This window comes from Elgaria multicarinata, chromosome 1 (genome assembly GCF_023053635.1).
Source record: "Elgaria multicarinata webbii isolate HBS135686 ecotype San Diego chromosome 1, rElgMul1.1.pri, whole genome shotgun sequence".
Lineage (NCBI taxonomy): Eukaryota > Metazoa > Chordata > Lepidosauria > Squamata > Anguidae > Elgaria > Elgaria multicarinata.
In genome coordinates, this window is record NC_086171.1 from 93,593,998 (window position 1) to 93,608,480 (window position 14,483).

Here is a 14,483-nt window from a genome sequence, read left to right on the forward strand (position 1 = left end):
GTGACCGTGGAGGGGAATTTGTGTCCAATGATTTTCAAAAGTTTTGTGATAAACTTGGAATTAAGCATAAATTTATTAATGCAAAAACGCCTTGGCAGAACGGGGTGGTAGAAAGAAGGACTGGCTATCTCCAAAGTAAGAAAGATTGTCTAATGGAAGACAGTGGTGCACAAAAAGGGCTGTGGGCAGAAGCTTTTAGGGCTGCCAATGTATTGTGTAATCTGACTTGGAGCAGTGTGATTAACAGTACGCCCTATTATTTGATGCATGATAGGAAACCAAGGTTAGATCATGTCAGAATTTGGGGAAGTTTTGCTGCAGTAAATATTCCTTTAAGTTTAAGACGCAAAGGAGGCATCAAAGCAGTAAAACTCAGGTTTGTTGCATATCAGGAGACCAGTTGGAGGTTTTTGCAAGAAAATGGCAAAATCCTAATATCAAAATCTGAACAATTCTTTGAACAGGATTTGGGGGGGGGGGGGATTCATTCAAATCCAAGTGTGTTAATGGATTTAAAAAGCAATGCAAAAGTTCCAGCAGTTAAGAAGTTAACTGTGTCTGCTAAGCCAGCAGAGTTGCCAGATAGCAAGCAGCAGGAAATTCCAGAACCCAAGGGGTTAAACAAAGCCTGAAGGGGTAAAGGAATGTGCTGAGGCTAAGCCAGCAGATAGCAGCCAGGAGCAGGAGGCTGTGGGGGCAGGGCAAGAGGAAACTCAGTTACTTAGAAGGTCCAATCGTTCCACAAAAGGAATTGCACCGGAATGTTTCTCTGATCAAACTTTTCTTGTAAAAAGTAAACCCCAATCTAAGAAATAAAAGGTTTCATCTGTAAATAAGAAAGAAGAACAGTGGTGGAGTGCTTATTTTTGTGATGAAAGTGAGTTAAACCCATATGCTCATGTGATGTCTTGAAAAAGTGGCAGAGAGTTCCATTGGCTATTAACTTTGTGTATTGTGAAAATAAAGTAATGTGGCAGACTTGGAAGTCTATGGAAATGGTGAGACATACAGAGCTATGTGAAACTTTAGGTTTCAAGGAAAAAAAGCTGGATGGTGCAAATTGTTTTTTTGCTGTGTATGTATAAATATTGAAACTATTGGCCTAATAAAAATGAAGGGGTGTCCGGGATTGGATTTTTACTGTCACCCAAGCTATTGCAATGAGTTGCATCAGCCACTTTAAAAGGTCAGAGTTAATTGGTTAATTGGTTAACGACTTGACAAGTGTGGCTGATTGATTGAGTAGTTGGAAATTGATAGAGAGAGATACTATTCTGTATATAAGTCTTCTGTATAGTGCATGTATTCTCTCTCCTGTGTGAACATGACGTTTTGTGTGAGTATTTTGTAATATATTGTACATATCTGATCTTCTATGCCTTCTAACTCAGTAAACCGTTGCTGAAGAAAATACTGTTGCTGTGTGTTATCTCTGTGGCTTATTTTGCTTTCTCTGAACCCGCCTCTACGCTGCATACTCTGCTATGTCTCCACCCGGAGAGGAAATTCTTTTCACCCATATCCGACATGAAGATGTGATCAGGGTCGATGACGAGAAGGAAAAAAATTGTGAATTCTGTGCACTGGGCTTCCCGTGGGCAGTAGGGGCACTGGACTCTACCTACATGCGTATCCTTGCCCTCCCTGCGTAGAGTGATAAATACTACAATCAAAAGCACTACTACAGCATGGTTCTGAAGACGCTGGTAGATGCGAAGGGGAGGTTTCTGGATATGTTTGCCAGTAACTCTAGGAGAAGCCATGATACTGCCATCTTTTGGAACTCCACACTTGCTGAGAAGCTTGCCATGGGCTGAACAGGCCTTTGCCCTTCAACCGTGGCTGATTGCGTCTTACTGGACTCCCTTTCAGAGAAACGTCAACTACTACTATAGCCACGCACGAATGCCTGTTGAGTACGAAAGCACACTGGATATCTCTTTACATGCTTCTTGACGTTCAATCTGACATAATTCCTGATGTTGTGACGTGCTGCATTCTGTGAATCATGGGGCAATGTATTGCTTGAGGACCACCCTGGCCTCCCACCCTGGACACCATTCCTGTCGATGGGAGAGGGTGTCCCCCATTTCTACACCCCCAAAATCCAGCTTCAGAATGGACATCCCGCTTAGAGGTGATGGCTGTGCATGAAAAGATAGCACAGTAGATTTGGGCCCACTACCCACGTCTCCAGTAACTGGACAGGGCTTGCATTTAACCGGTTAATGCAGTTTTAGCTGCAATGCTCAGAGAACCCAAAGGAGTTGTGCCATAGCTTATGTAAACCCCAAACACGGCTTTTATCCTGACTTGGAGCTGAGCAGAAGCAGCTGGCTCAGCTGAACTAGAAGCTAGAAAAGGAAGCCAGCTCCCAGAGAGAGAGAGAGCGATCAGAGCGAGCGAACGGGGAGCAAACAGGACTTTGACAGGGGGAATGTAGGGGAAGAGGAGACCAAGGCAAAGGGGAGAAGAGAGGCCTCAAGGAAATTCAGGAGGCTGCCAATTCAAAGAGGCCATGTGCTCCTGAGTGAAAAAGTGAAGGGATGTATGGTGAGAGTTGCTGCAGGGCCTGAAGGGGAAGGGGCCTGGTTGCTGATTGTTCTCAGCAATCAGTGGCCTGATCGCTGTTGATTGTTGTTGGCCTCCCTCCAAGGAATAAGAGAAGACAAGGAGTTCTTAGAACGGTGGAACTGCAACAGCAACAAGAAGTACAAGAGATTGAAGAGCATCAGCCAGCAGAAGTGGAGTATGCTGACGTGAGGAAACCTCCTGGAAAAGAGTGACAATTAGGAGCAGAAGAACTAGAAGACATTCTGCACCAGTGGAACCATTAGAGTTAAGCAACCGCTTTCAGCTACTGGAGGCTGAGACTGGAGGACAGTCTGCAGAGGAAGAATTACAGGAGTCACCATGCAACAGTGAACAAGAGGCAAAAGGTTGGTCGACCAAAAAGAAGAGAAGAGTAGTCGTGGGAGACTCCCTGCAGTGTGGAACTGAAACCCAAGTGTGTCGTGAAGACCCATGGACTCACCAGGTATGCTGTCTCCCTGGAGCACAGATTAGAGATGTGTCTGAAGGGTTACCGAAGTGCATCGACTAGCTCAGCCCCCACCCCGCTCCCCGCCCTCTGCCTTCCCAATGAATAGCAGCGCTGGTTCCTCCTTGCGATCTCTGTCTCTGTGTGCTGCTCTTGACAGCTCTCAAAAGCAAGGTGGAGAGAGAGATCCCTTCGGGAAGCTGGGGAAGTGCCCTATTTCTTCTGTGGTGCCAGGCATGGGGAAGGGTGGGAGGGGTTACTCGCACCCACTTCCACCCTGCTCCCATGCGTGGCATCCCTGCTTCCGCAGAAGAAATGGGGTGCATCAGAACAGGGTGGGTGGGAGGAAGGATTTTAAAGACCCACTTTCCAGCAGAATCCTCCTTTGTGCTGGGGTATGGGAATACCCAAAAGGGTCCCCCCACTGGAGTACCCCTTTCTTCCCCTGCCCCACACTTCCCTACCTTTAAGGAAGCCATTTCCCACAGATGGGGGGGATTTCTCCCACGGCTTGATTTTTAAATATCAAGCCATGGGAAAAGTCCTTTCCCCTGATCTGTAGAATACAGCTTCCTTGGAGACACGGAGGTATAGGGTGGGGAGGAAAGGGGTGCCCCAGTGGAACGATCCCTTCGGATGTCCCCGCAACCAGGCAGAAGAGGATCCTGCCTTCTTCTTGTTGTTCTCAGAAGCCTGGGGGGGGGGGGGAATGACAGGGAATATTAAAAATAATGGGACCAGGTATATTAAAAATAAAGGGGACCCGACCCCATCACAATTGGGCTCACTGGCACATTTCAATGGTGTCCTGCTGGGCAGGAGTGGCAGGGGTTTCTGCCGCTCTTGCTACGTGATTCTGCAGTTACGTGAAATAACCAATGGTACCTGCCACATGACATGATAACCAACGTTTGTGCAAATAGTCAACTCTGCACAGCGTTGGTTATTTGCATTGGTTATTTCAGCCAAATAACCAACCACAGACTGAAAGAACTGGGCATGTTTAGCCTGGAGAAGAGAAGATTGAGGGGAGACATGATAGCACTCTTCAAATACTTGAAAGGTTGTCACACAGAGGAGGGCCAGGATCTCTTCTCGATCCTCCCAGAGTGCAGGACACGGAATAATGGACTCAAGTTAAAGGAAGCCAGATTCCAGCTGGACAGCAGGAAAAACTTCCTGACTGTTAAAGCAGTGTGACAATGGAATCAGTTACCTAGGGAGGTTGTGGGCTCTCCCACACTAGAGGCCTTCAAGTGGCAGCTGGACAAGCATCTGTCGGGGATGCTTTAGGGTGGATTCCTGCATTGAGCAGGGGGTTGGACTCGATGGCCTTGTAGGCCCCTTCCAACTGTGCTATTCTATGATTCTATGATAGTATGAAAAAGTCTCGCCAGATGACACAATACTCAACGGCTGACTATTTAAGCAACAGCTGACTATTTAAACCATCGTTGACTATCATGTCATCCGAACCCAGTCAGAGTAAAAGAAAAAAAGCCTGCCTATTGGAGTGAGTGGGGCCACCGTCAGCCACTAGAAAAAACTCTTGCCTTCTGCTTGGAATATCTAAGGCTAGGTTTTCAACATGTTGTCCATGGGCACCAATATCCTACTGACACCTGTCTTGACACCCACCAAACCCTCTGCCTTTCGTGATTAGATTTTTTTACCTCATCATCATCATCATCATTATTATTGGAGGCTGACATGCTGCAGAATGAAATTATGCCCTCCAGCACCACCTTTATTGGGGTTTTGAAGAGTGTTTTTAGTGTTTTTTAGCTTAGTACCTCTGCTTTGTACTCAGGTTCTTGGCAAGTTACTTTTGTTTTAGTCTCGCTAGTAGTATTTTGTGAGTGGTGAAGCCCATCATGGCAGCCATTTTGTTAGCACGCCCATGACATTCTCTCAAAATTCCAAATGTGTTCACTGACCCATAAAGATTGAGGTCTCCTGAGCTAGGGTCAGAGTTCTGATGTCCAGGAGAGGCAACATCGAAGCAATATATGTGCCAATTTGGGGAACAGCAGGGCCAACCATGACTTGCATCTGGAGGTGCTTATAAAACCCAGTCAAAATATGGTATTTTAGCATTGAAATAACTCACTCTGGCTTGTTCTCGTAACTGATCCACAATTAAACGATCAACTCTAGATGGATTTGATGTCAGTCTTGGAATTGGAGTGTTGTTAGTACTGGACACCTTCTTCCCAGGGTAATTCTTAGCAAGAGCTGATTCAGTCTGAAAAATATAAAATAATTCATCTGTCATGTTAAGATAGTATTTTGTCCTTCGTCATTATAAATTTGTTCATTCTTTTCTTCTGGGATGCAAATCATATCAGCCCCAAATACAGCTGTTAGGCTCCATATGTGAAGCAAAGCTCAACTTTCTCAAACTAAAAAAAAAAAAGCAAAAAACCCTCTTGATTCCTTAACACAAATCTAGAAGATTCAACAAACCATTTCTAATTTTGACAATCTTGGATAGTCCAAAGGGTGTTGAGGCAATTTGGAGGGTGTGGATGGCTAATTGAGTTGAATATGCTGCAGCTGAAGTATCAAATTGAAAATAAAAAACAAATTCTTAATAATTTTACCTAACATAGTCCTAAATAATACTGCATGGTGTTCAGTGTTGATGTTTTCAGAGAATACCTAGCATTATGCAGGAAACATACTATTCTTATTCATTACAATTGATGGGGAGGTTTCTCCACTGACTTAACAGGCTATGAATTGCACTCAAAATCTTCTAAATGCTGCCTGATATAAAATCCTGTGTAGCTCAAAAGACTTCATCCTCTTAGATTAATGTCTGCTGACCCAATAAAAGGTGCAATCTTATTTGTATCTCTCAAATTTGTATAAATCAGACTTGTTTTTCTAATTTTTGACCAGGGTTTTGAGAATTGGTGAATAATATGCAATGTTACTAAGACAACTAGTTTTGAGGTTGAGAATGGAATTGTGGGATTTAAACTGCTGAGAACTTTCTGCTATAAACATGAATAGAATCTTCAGAGGCACTGGCTGAAGAGGCCATTATGTTGATGGGGTACGGGGAAAACAGTGGGTCATCAACAAGCCATGGCACTGAACTAGAAGCCTGAAAACTTGTTGTTTCTTTTTTTTTTAAGGAGTTTTGTTTATTTAATAGATTTATACCCCACTTCTCAGATAAACCATCACAAAGCAGATAACACAATTTAAAGTACTAAAAATAATCAAACTATACATACATATTTATTTTTATTTACTTACTGAAATTATAGACTAGGAGGGCTGATGACAAGCTCAGCAAATTATATGGAAGGCAGTATTCTCCCAAACAGCCTGGCCCGTCAACTACAAAACCTAGAACTCAGTTTGGTAGCGAATAGGCTGCTGCTGCAATTCTTTCAGCTTTGGTGTAATATGTGCATGGTAGGCTGTTCCACTAAGCATTCTAGCCACTACATATTTATTTTTTACATTTATATCCTTCCTTTTTTCCTCCAAGGAACCCAAGGTGGCATACATAATCCTCCTCTTTTCCATTTTATCCTCACAACAACAACCTTGTAAGGTAGGATGGGCTGAGAGTCTGTGACTAGCCCATAGTCACCCAGTGAGCTTCCATGGCCGAGTGGGGACTAGAACCCATATCTCCCGACTCCCAGACCAACACTTTAGCCACTAGCTGCAGCTTTCAAACTGACTTGAAGAGCATCCCACACACAGAGTGTGTTGCAATGATCCAGTGTAGAACTTATTAAAGCATGAGTTGCTGTGACCAAACTGTCTCTTTCCAGGAATAGGCACAGCCGAACTTATTAAAAAGCATCCTAGCCACCAAGGTCACTTAAGCGTCCAGTGACAAACATGGATCCCACCCTCCAAACTATGAATCTACTCCTTTAAGGCAGGATATTGAACCTCTTTCAGCTTGAGAACCAAATTCCATTTCAGAAAAGCTCTTGGGGGCCAAATTTCAATAGTAGCCAAGGCCAAAGGCAAAGGGACAAAATACCAAAAAAAAAAAACCTAGCCTATTTCAGCTTAAAGCTTTTATTGCCAGTAACTAAGCTGTCGAAGAGGCATTTAAACTTTTTAGAATGGGGAAAAACTCCACAAAGGCAAGAAACCACTAAACAATCAGTGGCTGGGGAGAAGGGGATGGAGCCAGGGGTAGGGGACCTGGCCATCTTGGGAAGCCCAGATAACCACACTGGGAATCCAGGAAGGCAAGATTTGGTTCTGCACTCCTGCTTTAAGAGGAAAACAACCCCATCAAGAACTGGGAAACTACCTAAGTTCTGGAACTGAGAAATGCTCACCCACAAGTTTTCCGTCTTATCAGGCCTGAAGGCTTGGGTAGAAAGTGGGGGAGAGGAAATGCAGGTTGCTTACCTGTAACCGTAGTTCTTCTAGTGGTCATCTGTGCATCACACATTATGGGCTTCTGCGCCTGCGCAGGACCAGTGTCGGGAGCTTCAATAGCTGAGTATGACTTTTGGCGGGATCCCCGCCCACCATCCTACAGCGCATGTCCAGGGGGTCCCGCCATGCTCCTCAGTTCCTCGCGTCAATAGAACCAAGGATAGCTATACATATATGTATACCGCATAATAATGTGTATGTGTGTGTGTGTGTGTGTGTGTATATATATATATGTCTATGTATATGCTCAAGCAGGAAGAACAAATACATGTGTGTGTGACAGGTGTCACATTATAATGCAGTATACCTCAAGCTTGAACGAGACAAGAGGGGATGGTGGGTGGGTTGTGTGAATGCACAGATGACCATTAGAAGAACTACAGTTACAGGTAAGCAACCTGCATTTCTTCTGTGTGGTCTCTGTGCATCACACACTATGGGCGAATAGCAAGCTGACTTACCGGATGAGGGTAGTCTCGTTGGTCGCGTTGATGTCACAGAAGTGAAGATAAGACAGCTCTACCGAAATTGGAGTCAGCTCTGGCTCTGACATCTAGTCGGTAGTGTCTGATGAAAGTAGAGGGCTTCGACCAAGTGGCCGCTCTACAAAGTTCTTGGAGTGGGACTCCTCTGGAAAAAGCCATAGAGGTGGCAATGCCTCTGGTGGAGTGTGCTGTCAGATGATTAGGTATAGGTAAATTTTGCAGTTGGTAGGCAAGTTGGATTGTCTGGGTGATCCATACTGCAAGGTACCATACGACTGAGGTGTTGTCGGACAGGATCAGGACGTGCTTGTGTTGGATGTTCGGTTCGAAAGTGATGATTGCTTTGTATACCGCTAAGAGTTCAAGGGCATTGATATGCAGTTTGCGCTCGCTGGTAGACCATTGACCTTGGGTGTTGAAGTGATCGGTGTGGGCGCCCCAACCGAGGTTGGACGCGTCAGTTGTAATTGTGATGTCTGGTTGAGGTTGTCGAAAGGGCATGCCTTGACGGAGATTGCGTGCTTGAGTCCACCACAGTAGGGAGGAATGAACGTCTGGTGGAATGATGAGGTGAGTACGACGTGGATCGGTTGTGCCGTTGTAGGAGCGTATGAGGTATGCTTGAAGAGGGCGCATTCGTAGGCACGCCCACTGTACGACATCTACAGTGGATGCCATGAGGCCGAGGAGGCGTTGGACTGTCCAGACGGTTGGAGAAGGTCGACAGCGAATTGCGTGTGTTTGAGCGATGAGGGTAAGTAGTCTTTATTGAGGTAGATATGCTGTGGAGGTTACTGAGTCTATGTCGACTCCGATAAAAGAGATGCGTTGGGAGGGAAGGAGGTTCGACTTTTCGTTGTTGACACAGAGGCCTAGAGAGGCGAGAAGGTCGAGGGTGTATGTGGTGTCTCGGCGGGCTGTTGAGGAAGATGGAGCCGTCAAAAGCCAGTCGTCGAGATAAGGAAAAACTGTAATTCCTTGGGTGCGAAGATGTGCACACACCGGTGCCATACACTTTGTGAATACCCTTGGAGCAGAGGAGAGTCCGAAGGGAAGAACTGTAAACTGAAAGACGTCGGTTCCGATGGCGAAACGGAGGAGTTTGTGATGGGACGGGTGAATTGCAATGTGGAAATATGTGTCCCTTAGATCGACGGAGGTGAACCAGTGGTTTTCCCGAAGAAGGGGAAAGATGTAAGCCAATGTGGTCATTCTGAATTTTCTTGGTTGAATTGTTGCTGGTAACAATTGAATTTGTCATGATGATGATGTTGCTGATGGTGTTGGTACCTTGATGAAAAGGAGGTTTGTGGGCGATGCCACTTTCTTTTATAAGACGGAAGGAAAGAGGGTTGGGAAATTCCCATTTTCCGTGCCATGAGCTTTTAGAATGGTATCCATCGCTTCGTCGGTGGTGGAATTGAATAGACCCTCACCATCAAACAGAAGGTCCTCGATTCTTGAGCGGGTTTCAGGGGTCAAACCGGCAGCACGAAGCCAAGCATGGCGACGGAACCAATCATAGACTTGGAGGCGCAGTCGGTCAAATGACGAGAAGCGTTGAGTTGGAGACAGGAAATTTTAGCCGCCTCGGCGTGGAAAAGCTGGGCGAGTTCCCTTTGGTCACCTTGAAGGTGTGATGTCAGAGAGGCCATTTTGTCCCAGAGAAATATCTGGTAGCGCGCCATGAGGGCGGTATAGTTGGCTACCTTAATAGTCAGAGCCGCAGATGAATATAACCGTCTGCCTATTATGTCGAGTCGACGAGATTCCTTATCGGAAGGTGTAGTGTGGGTTTTAGTGGAATGACCCTGTGAGGACTCAACAATCACGGAGTTAGGTTTAGGGTGGCTAAAAAGGAAGGAGGCGTCCTTCTCTTGCACCCTATAGAGACTCTCGAGTCGCCTAGATGCGGTACCGAGAGTGGTTGGTGTCTTCCAGGACTGTCGAGCAATATGCAGGAGTCTCGGGAAGAGTGGTATCAATACCGGAGGTGTACTATCCGGATAAGCGGAGTCAAAAATAGGGTCAGAAATGTCATCAGATGGTTGCTGAGCATCTATGCCAAGGGATTGGGGCCATGCGAAGGATTTGTTCCGTAAAATGATCGGTATCGTCGGAAGGAGACGCGTGTTCAGTTGTGTCGACGGCGTCAGTTGGTGATGGTACTGATCTCGGTACCGATACGACCGAAGACAAATCCGATTGATAGTCATTGTCGGAAGGAGAAGGCGATCTGCGTTGATCATTGTTGTATTTGTTGGGAACGTTGTAACGATGCTCGATCCTCCCAGAGTGCAGGACACGGAATAATGGGCTCAAGTTAAAGGAAGCCAGATTCCGGCTGGACATCAGGAAAAACTTCCTGACTGTTAGAGCAGTGCAACGGTGGAATCAGCTACCTAGGGAGGTTGTGGGCTCTCCCACACTAGAGGCATTCAAGAGGCAGCTGGACAACCATCTGTCAGGGATGCTTTAGGGTGGATTCCTGCATTGAGCAGGGGGTTGGACTCGATGGCCTTGTAGGCCCCTTCCAACTCTGCTATTCTATGATTCTATGATGCAAACCTAGGAGGTACCGGCGGAGGCGGTGGAGATTGCGAGCGCGGAACTGGTCTTTCGCGGTATGGAGAACGGTGATATGCCGTGGTGAACTCTTGGTCACGACAGCGGCCAGGTTGTCGATCTCGACGATGATACGAGTCGTGAGGCCCTAACATGGACCAATTGGAATCGGAGCCCAGTCACGGAGTGGAGAACGTGACCTGTACGAAGGAGGGTGAGTGGCCGCTTGAGTAGAAACCTGTTGCTCGGAAGGTTGTGGAATTGGTTGTGCCAATGGGATGGCTCTAGATGATAACGGGGAGTCCCGGAGTTCACCCTCTGACATCGATGCCGTAGGCAACGGTACGGTGATGTGGCGTACCAGTGGCGGTGATGTCGGTGGCGGCGGAGGCGACGGTACCGACGGTATCGGTTGCGACTGTGGAGTTGGAGGGCGAGACGGAGGGCGCAGCTCCTTTTCTCGGCGAGGTTTTTTCTTTTGCTTTCCGTTGTCCGCCTTATGGTCCCTTGCCCTTTTTGAGAGCTTTTTAGCTAATACAAGGGTATGGGATTTCCTGCCCGTAGGTGCCCGTTGTTCCATGATAGGAGATAGGGGCTGGGCAGTCGATGTCGAGGCCTGCGGAATTGGTTCATGAACTGATTCAAGGCCCTTTTTCCAAAGTAGAGCCTTCAGTCGATCAGCTCTATTACATCGAGACTGTTTGGATAGCTTCATGCAGCACAAACAGGCTTCAACGATGTGCGACTCGCCCAAACATAAGAGGCACAAGGAGTGTCCATCAGAAAGAGGGACCGTTCCATTGCAGGAAAGGCATCTTTTAAAAGGGCCTTTGTTAGAGTCCAACATTAGAATGGAAAACGAAAGTAAGAATAGGAAGACGAACAGTGTTGTGGTTTTTTTGTTTTTTTTTAGGGAGAAGAAAGGGAGAAGAAAGAAGGAAGGATAAAGAATACGGATAGAGGTAAGAATGTACGAAATCTCAGTTAAATATTCTCTTTGAAGACGAGCGAAGCTCCGGACATGCTGGTAGCAGCATGGTCGAAAGAGAACTGAGGAGCATGGCGGGACCCCCTGGACATGCGCAGTCGGATGGTCGGCGGGGATCCCGCTAAAAGTCATACTCAGCTATTGAAGCTCCTGACACTGGTCCTGCGCAGGCGCAGAAGCCCATAGTGTGTGATGCACAGAGACCACGCAGAAGAACCTCTGTATTATCTCCAATCTCTAATCAGAGATAAGGGGATTCCATCGTGCACAGTTCAGCCTCCCTTTGTTAGCTTTGATCAGAACTCCAGGCCACACTCTGCACAGACGGGGAAAAGTAGGTGGGGCCAGATGTCATCATAGTAGGAAAAGTAGGTGGGGCTTTGAGGTCGGCCCTGGGCCCTTAGACCAAAAGAGATTGCCCCTGGTCAACCCCAGAGGGCTCCAAAAGCTACTAATCAAAAGGCATTCTGGCTTTTCTCCATTAACAGATTTGGTTTTGGGGAAGAAGAAAAAAAGACATGCTGCGAAAACACAAAAGGTTAACAAATGGAAGACAACATAATTTGCACACTACAGAAAATTCCATAAATGAGACAGGGCAATTGTACAATAAAAGCCTCAACTGGAAACACCTAAAAAGGCATACTTTAAGCAAGGATGGATAGAGTTTAGTCTTGTGAGCAGAAACAACTGGTAGCCAGTATGTGACTGGTTGGGACAAAGGTTGGGTCATCAGAGGCGGAGACATGGGGTCAGCAGAAGCAACTAGGGAAACAGCAACCCATTACACAAGGGAAAATTAAAGTAATTTCGCTATATAAGAACCTGCCCGCAAAGCAGTGTGTGTGACTGTCAGTCAGTGAGTATACTTCTCCACAGTATAACGCAGAAAAACAGTATGTTTAATCAAAATACAACCCAGTACACAAGGAAAAATAGAGATTATGATTGCAAGGGAGAATTTGGGTCTGATCCCACCCCACTAAAACAGATCTTTCCATTCACAGTAGTCTGGTATAGCAGCAACACAATACACAGGAGATCTCTAAACGAGTGATTTATAGCATGCTCATGACTGGCCACTCATGGAAGTTTGTGGGTCAATTTCATGGACGTCGCTTGCCCTTTTCCCCAGCAATCCTGTTTTATTTTAACACAGATTAAGAGCTCCATTATACCAGCGTTTTATCACACTTTCTTCCTGCCTTGTTTACTGCTTTGCCCCGTGATCCTCACATGACGTCGCCCCTGTCCTGCAGTCATCTCGCCTCTTCCTCTCTATTTTCTGTAGTTTTCTCAGGTGGGGAAAGTATGGTATTTTTTCTCCACGTGGGATAAAACCATACTTCCATCTCCATGTTTTGCCTGTCCTCGCGCTATGTCACAGAACGTCCTTTCTTGGGGACATGAGCATTGAAGGGTGATCTTGCTGACGGAAGAGGAGGGTGGGGGGCGGTTCTCCTCGAGTCCTTAGAACTACTCAACCAGGAAAGGAGAGGGAGGGTGCGCAAAGACCCCATGCAGAAGGGAGCATAATCTCACCTCTAAAGGCAGAAACGGCGCCCAGCTGATGAAATGCTAAATTGCTAGAATGCTAGGCAACAAAACCAAAGGGGAGGGGAAGGCGCCCATGCCCATCACAATGTCCATCAACCACAAGAACCAAAGAACTGGAGGGGCAAGATGGGGATGGGAAGAGCGAACAAGTGAAAAGAGATTTCACCGATACAATGGCAATACCAGGAAGACAATGTGAAAGGGACCAGCACTTGACGTTGCTAATGAAATGGAGGTGGAAACTGCAGGTCATACGGGGGGGGGGGGGGGAGTAGGTGTGATGGACCCCAAGATCCATTATTTATTTATGACAGGTTTTTATTCCACCACTAGATTGCTCCATTTTTCTGCAGCCTATTTTTTCCAATCACGTTCCCTTTTCAATTAAAAATCATGTGGTTGCTGTTTGAAGGAGCCTGTTTTGAATGTGAAAAGATCAGAATGCAAAGTAGAGGGATGAGTGATGTCTCTGACCCAGAGAACAGCATCCAAAATCATCCCTTTGAACCTACATTATTCTGCTCCACCAGCAAGCTTATGTGAGCTTCACCACAACTACCCCTCCCCATGCCACAGCACAGTACAAAATGCATGGGCAGGCAAATTCTCAATATCCAAAATCCACATTTTTCCATCGAGCATCCCCACAGCCTCCCCTCTCCATCCCTATGCAGAAGTAAAGGTGAAAAGCAGCACAGTATTAAAATTCATCTTATACATTTCTACTCAAAAGTAAGAAGGACTGGATTACTCAGGAGAAGTAAGTATGGGAGAATGTAACTGCCAAGCTGAGTGTGTATGTAGTCTAATAAAGGATTTTGTAGTGGGCTGAGTTTGTGTGACAGGGTGGTGGGGTTAATAAAGCTGTTTGGGGGGAATTAAGTAAATGTCAAAACAGAAAAAGAGTCTTTAAAGAAAGATAAAAACAAAATCCAAAAGGCAGATTACAAAGACATTAAAATTACCTCGCCACATCAAAATAAATAAATAAATAATATTAAAAAACTACCTTCCCTTGGTGTGTGTGGTCTGAGTTCAATGAGCTGACCTCTCACACACCCACAGAGCCACCCCATTCACATACAATACACAAGCATAAAATACACAAGGAAACAATTTTACAGACTCTAGAGAACAAAGGAAGCACCATAAAAAACAATTCTGATCACACAGGGCAAACAAAACATTTTTTTAACAAATTCCAGGAGACAAGAGAGGCATCATAAAATATATTAGAGCCCAGAGGCCGATTTTTTTTAAAAAAATACAGATCACAGTGGTAATTAATTTGGATGCACAGAGGCAAATGATTTTAAAAAATAAATAAATTGTGGCCTACAGAGAGGCAAATGTTTTTTTAAAGTTAATTTGGCCTCAAGAAGCAAGGGAGAAATTGCCCTGGAAAATTAACTTGGCCCCAAAT

At 45.7% G+C, this 14,483-nt stretch overlaps 1 protein-coding gene across 1 annotated transcript in view; it reads right to left on the bottom strand.

Moving 5' to 3' along the window:
- Window positions 1-14,483, bottom strand: part of MEIOC (meiosis specific with coiled-coil domain) — a 50,206-nt gene that overhangs the window by 11,121 nt on the left and 24,602 nt on the right. The window contains exon 6 of the mRNA XM_063127950.1: window positions 5,151-5,285. Within this exon, the coding sequence (XP_062984020.1) occupies window positions 5,151-5,285 (135 nt within the window). The remainder of the gene's footprint in view (window positions 1-5,150; window positions 5,286-14,483) is intronic.